We start from the raw sequence: 6470 nt of genomic DNA on the forward strand, positions 1-6470 counted from the left end.
TATCTTTAAATGGTAAGACAAAATTTCTAGAAAAGAATTAGAAAGAGGAGGGAATTGTGGGTTAGGGGGTGTTTGGTAAAATCAAGTTTTAAGTGCTCAACGTTGAATTTAAATATGATCTTGTAAACTAGTTCTAATTATAATATTTTCAATTTGAATTACATTTTTATCTAGTTAATGAGAAGGTATTCAATTGAGTTCATAATTTGTTTTTGTTTTAAAAATATTAATATTAAACTAATAGGTGCTAGTTTTATATTTTTTAAAATTTTATTTTTATTTGGATTTATATATTAACCAATAGGTTCCTCAACTCACCTCACTGCCTTAGTCTCACGACCCTCACCCCCTCACGCACAGCGCACGACCTGACAGGCGGCTACGCCGACTAGGAGGGGGGATGCTCCGTCCGATCGTCCCCTCACAGGCGACTACGCCGCGAGAATCCTGCTTTCACCTACTCGATCGATCCAATTTTTGCATCTTCAGGTAAAAATTTCCAAATCTATAGTAGCTCCACTGTTCTAGGGTTTCGCTTGGTGCGAGCATGGAAAAAGAATGGTCCGAGTCGATGCGAAGAGGGCGTTAGTTGAAGCGGGATCTCGGATCCTGTTCTACGGTTCCGAAGGGCCAAACCATTAATGTTACCAAGGATGATGTTTCAGCCATTAAAAAGGTTGGTTGCTGCTCCGTCTAGTTGGCGAGAGGGATAAAGGTTGGTTGCATCGAGGAAGGTATCCAAAGATTTCACCTTTGAAGCTTAACTTTTATGGGATCTTTTGTCGGGATGCTAGAGCTTGTATGGTGTTGGTCGGAGGTGTGGGCACTAACCAAAAGCAGCAGTCTTCCAGATTTCCCTTTCATCTGATGCCAATTCCTATCAATTTGCTCATTTTTGTTGTATCTGATTACTGTGTTAACTTAGCATGTTTTTAGTAAGTAGGAATCAAGGAATGGGTGATTTTTTTTCCTGTGTTTTTGGTTCTGGCAAAAAAACTCAATTACTTTTTTTTTTCAAAAAAAATTAATTAATTAAAATTTTAATTTTATGACTACTCGGCGGGTTTAGATTTATGTGGATCCTCTTGAACCCAAACCCATTTATGATCCGTTAACCCCATAAATGTTAAAAAATTTATTGGAGAGCTCTCACAGATAATGAAAAGAGTTCATAGACAGCAATGTCCATCTATCGCCCATTCTCGAAATTCATATAAAGAATTTTAAAAATTATTGCAGGAATAAATAAATCATCCAACCAAAAACTAACCTTATAATGAAAAATTTAAAAAAAAATTAAAAATTAGATTCTAAACTTGAAAGCTTGTGACCTCACAAATGTGTCCATGATTTTAAAAATATATTCATAATGTTTGACAATTCTCATATACTAGATTTTTAAGGTCTGATATGTCCTCATATTTGTGGTATATACGTTATAGCATTATTTTGTATCCATGTTCTTATTTTGTAAGCAGTTACAAAGAAAATATAAGTTATTGCTCTTAGGGTAATTTGATAATAAGCAAACAACTGAGGCAATATCTTAAACTGCTATCGCCTTTCATTATTGTCTTCCTTTATTTTTCTTTGTTGATGTTAACCAAGTTTCTTATTATCAGATCTCAGAAAAGGATCATTTTTGGAAGTGGTTCATAAAGATGGGCCGTGCTTTCAAGCACGAAAAGAAAAATTAAATACTTCCACTCATATTCTTGCCCAGAGAATTGCTCAAGACCAATATCGAGTGGATTCACTTCATTCAAAGTATAAGCTAATGTCCAAAAAATATCGATCAACAGTCACGCTTCCAGCCACGCTTGGGCTATCAATGGGTTCATTACTATATGTCGTGGAGGTGGGTCTAGGAACACCAGCCACATATCTCTCCCTTGCATTTGATACTGGTAGTGACCTCACATGGACTCAATGTGAGCCCTGCATGCTACATTGCTACAATCAAACAGAACCAATCTTCAATCCCTCAAAATCCACATCTTATTCCAACGTTCCTTGCAAATCACCGTTGTGTGCTCAACTCGATGCTCATGATTGCTTTACAAATTCCTCGTGCCTCTATGGCATTGAGTATGGAGATAAATCATATTCAATGGGATTCTTTGCAAAAGAAAAATTAACCTTGACACAATTTGATGTAATTGAAAATTTCCAATTTGGTTGTGGCCAAAATAATTTGCTACTCCCTGATGAAATGATGTCCGGAATCCTTGGACTCGCCCAAAACAATGTATCCATTGTGTCACAAACTGCTAAAAAATACAATGAAGTTTTCTCTTACTGCCTTCCATCTTCACCATGCTCTCTTGGCCACCTCACTTTTGGAAATATAAATGATGTTCGTCATCCCATTAGTTTCACGCCCTTGGTAAAGAATTCACTTGTGGGCTTACCTCTTTACTTCATTGAACTAAGAGCAATAAGTGTTTATGGAAAAAAATTACCTATAAATATATCGGTATTTTTAAAGGTAGGCACTAATATAGACTCCGGAACTTTCATCACTCGCCTACCTCCACTGGCCTATGCAACCTTTCGATCTGCTTTTCAAAAACAAATGTCGAAGTATCCGAGGGCTCAAAACTTGGGAATTCTAGATACATGCTACAATTTTAGCAAATACAATTATGTAACCGTACCCAAGATTAGTCTCTTCTTTAAGGGAGATGTTGAACTAAACATTGATGCATCTGGAATCATTGTTATGCCAGACAAGGAACAAGCATGCCTAGCTTTTGCTGGGAATGCAGATGAAACATATGTTTCCGTCATTGGAAATTTTCAACAGAAAACATATACTGTAATCCATGATGTTGTTGGGGAGAAACTTGGCTTTGGTGCCTGTGGTTGCTATTAAGCTAGTTGAGCTCTATGTGCATTGTGCATTTATATAAATAAAATATTAATGGCAAATTGTCCTCTACCTTGTATTTTCTCATAGATGCACAACTCTCAAAATACTATGTTACAAATTGAATTAATGATCTCTTGCATGTTGCAATGTTCATGGTTTAGGGGTTGGACGTCAAGTGAAGGAAATTAGACCTTTTTTTTTCCCCTCTTTAAGTTTAATGGATTTGCTACTAACTTTTTTTCTCTCAATATTCTAAATAAAGTTCAGCACTAACATTATTAACTAATGACTCATTTCATCGTTTTGAAAAAGTTACAATTTTTCCAATTTTTTTGCATTGTTTTTGGATTTTCCTGCAAATTTATTTTTTGTTTTTAAAGAAGGAACAATAATAATGATGCTAATGGATAAAAATAGGTACATTAATTTCCCCATGTGACAAAATATTCTTGAAAAATAACGAAGCAATAGTAATGTACCAACACACGCATACACATCCTTTCATATAATTTTTTCATCTCTTTTATTTTTTTTTTTTGTAAAAACAGTAACAACATAAATAATAACAAAATTCTCACATATAAACATAAGCACGCACCTACACCCACCAAGTACATCCATGTACATGCAAACCTATACTACCAACTCCCCTATGCATGCAAAAATACTCATGTAAATTTATGCAAATGAGATCAACACTACATTCATGGACCCATGCATGTAAAAACAAACAGCTCCATTTTGAGCACATCGTGTGTATGGCACACGCATGCCTGGTGCATGGCCATGTGTCACGGTTCGACTATTTTCACACCGTTGTGAAAGGACCGTGCGACGCTAGCTAAAACACTCTTGTTTAACTAGCCAGCCTATCGTTTACCAACATTCTTCCACAAAACACTTTCATTAGTATTCAATCAAATGGCAGCGGAAACAGTAAGCATTCATGAAAGCAGTGGCAAGCAAGCAGTAAACATTGAAGCAAACGTAATTCATTAACAACACTTCCGTTGATATTGTGTGTTTAGCGAGGGAGGTAAGTAGGCTAAACACATTAACAAAAGCTAGTGAGTTTTATAATGACTGATGAACACTCACCCTCACTTTAAAGAGGTTTTTATGTAATTATCATCTTGGCATTTGGAAACATCAAAGTGACCGAAGAGTCATACTACCTTATTTGGCATACAAAGACACTACTAGCAGAAAATAACCTTACACTAGTATTTACATAATGGAAACCCATCCTAAACACACGAGATAAGCGGTCACAGGCAAGCATAATGCCCTAAACAAGCTTAGCTCGTGACATTCTCCCCTACTTATGTGGTCGACGTCCTTGTAGACTTTGGCGGTAGGTACACTTCAAGTGTGTCCACGAACGATTGAATATCTTCCGCAGAAATCCAGCTGATTTCTTTGTCATCAAGGCATTTCCACTTTGCTAGGAACTTCTACCGCTTCTTGAGGATATGAACTTTTTATCTGCAAGGATCTCTTCAACTTCACGTCTGTCAAGTTGCACTATCTTCAACTCTACTCTATTCAACTAACTTTTGCTCAGGTCATTGGTGTTGGCATTGAACGGCTTGAGGCAGCTGACATGAAACTGTGGTCTTCTCCCCTAATCTGCCCACTTCTTCATCTGCTTAAAAGCTTTCTCCAGATTGGCTAGGGCAAACTCTGCATTCTGTCTCCATTCTCTGGTAAATATGTATGCCCTAGGACTCTTTCGTCTGTATGGCTTGCCCACCGTGTGGAGTAACAGCGGCAGCTGGCTTGTAACAAGCTCAAAAGGGCTCTTGTTGGTTGTTGAGCTCCTTTGGGCATTGCCATAGAATGGAGCCACATCAAGTAGTTGCACACCATTCTTCTAGTTGTCGTTGACAAAATGGCACAAATACTTTTTCAGCAGCTCTCTAAATCTCTTCATCTTTCTGTCTGTCTGTCGGTGGTAATTCGAAGAGATGTCAAAATGTGACCTGAATATCCTGGAAAATTCTATCGAGAAGTTGTCAATGAACATTAAGTCTCGCAAATAATAACTTGGGGAACACCCTAGTGTTTCACAACAGTTACAAGAAACAATTGTGTCATCTCCTCTGCATAACAGTACTTTGGTGCGGCCATGAAATTACCATACTTCTTCTGCTCCCCCTTGTCTTGTTGGCAAGTGAGACAAGTTTTGGTATAATCAACCACATCATCCTGCGTGTGCAGCCAACAATACCTCCCCAGTAGTCTTGTCATTGGAGTCATTCTCCGCGAATACCCCTCAATGAACTTCCTGCAAAATCTAGTAAGGTCAAGAAAGGAACGCAACTCCTTCACTCTCATGGGGATCTTCCGTTCTTGAATCATCCTTACCTTCTCCATACCCCTCTGGATACGACCTTATTCAACCACATGACCAAGGAATTTGTTGCTCTGTTGAGCGAAAGAGAACTTCCCTTTCTTCATATACAGACTGTTTCCCCTCAGCCTGTCAAACACCTTCCGTAGATGCTCTTTATGTTTCCTCTAAAACAACACCGATGCTCCCAACGGTGCTTTGGAAGGGCGAACACATCCCACTTCCAATCTATCAAGTTGTTTCCCCAACTCTACTATCTCTGGAGGCTCCATCCGACATGGCCCTTTAGCAGGTGGTTTCACTCCTGATAACAACTCAATCTCACGCTCCACAATCCGTCGTGAAGGAAAATTGTGAGGCAGCTTATCCGGCAACACCTCCTTATCCTCATCCAACACCGCTTGGATGGTTGTAGGCTTCAGCTCTTGGCCTACTTCTTTGTCTACCACCACCATGGCTAGATGTGTCTGCTCACCCCGACCCAATCCCTTATTGAGTTGTATGGCTGAAAGGGACTTCTCGTCATCTCTTTTCATCGCAACGACTTGCACCATGCACAAGTGCTCTCCCATTAGACACAAGGAACCAGCCAAAGGCATCAGAACTGCCCTCATCCCCCTTAGGAACTTCATTCCTAAAATAATTGGAAAGTCATCCAATGGCACCACTGTGAAATTTGCATGACCTTCCCACTGTCCAAGCTTTACAGCCACTTGCTTGGCTACTCCCAGAGTAGGCTGGGCTATAAAGTTAATTGCTTTCATGTGTCCTGTATCCTTCTCTAAGGATAAGTTGAGTCTCTATGCTTCCAACTGCGAAACAAAATTATGAGTAGCCCCCGTATCCACCATAGCGCGGGTACTCTTCCTATTTATCCTCAAGTCCACAAACATTAACCCTTTTGCTCGTCTAACTTTTGGTATTTTTTCTTATTTTTCCAATAGGCTCACCAGCAGCACTAAACCCACCCTCAGGGCATAATCCTCTTCCTCCTCGCTTTCCACCCCTTTTCTCGAAGTAAAAGCTTGTAAGGCATTGAGTAATCCCTTGTGTTGACACTCACTCACTCTGTGAGATCCACCACACAAGTAACACGGAATTTTACTCTTCCCCTTTCCATTGGGAGTTTTGAACCCTTGAGACGACGAAACTTCCTTCGAGGTTGATGATTTAGAGTCGGCTCCCCCACCCTTGAGTTTGCCTTTCTTGAAAGACTTTTCACTGTTTCCCTCTCTGCCAAACCGT

At 39.3% G+C, this 6470-nt stretch overlaps 1 protein-coding gene across 1 annotated transcript; it reads left to right on the forward strand.

The window, feature by feature from the left end:
• Window positions 1-1777: 1777 nt before the first annotated feature.
• LOC131151182 (aspartyl protease family protein At5g10770-like) lies at window positions 1778-2875 on the forward strand. The gene has a single exon (XM_058102430.1). The coding sequence runs from the start codon at window positions 1778-1780 to the stop codon at window positions 2873-2875; it is 1098 nt and encodes a 365-aa protein (XP_057958413.1).
• The last annotated feature ends 3595 nt before the right edge of the window (window positions 2876-6470 follow it).

The sequence above is a fragment of the Malania oleifera genome, chromosome 3 (genome assembly GCF_029873635.1).
Source record: "Malania oleifera isolate guangnan ecotype guangnan chromosome 3, ASM2987363v1, whole genome shotgun sequence".
Lineage (NCBI taxonomy): Eukaryota > Viridiplantae > Streptophyta > Magnoliopsida > Santalales > Ximeniaceae > Malania > Malania oleifera.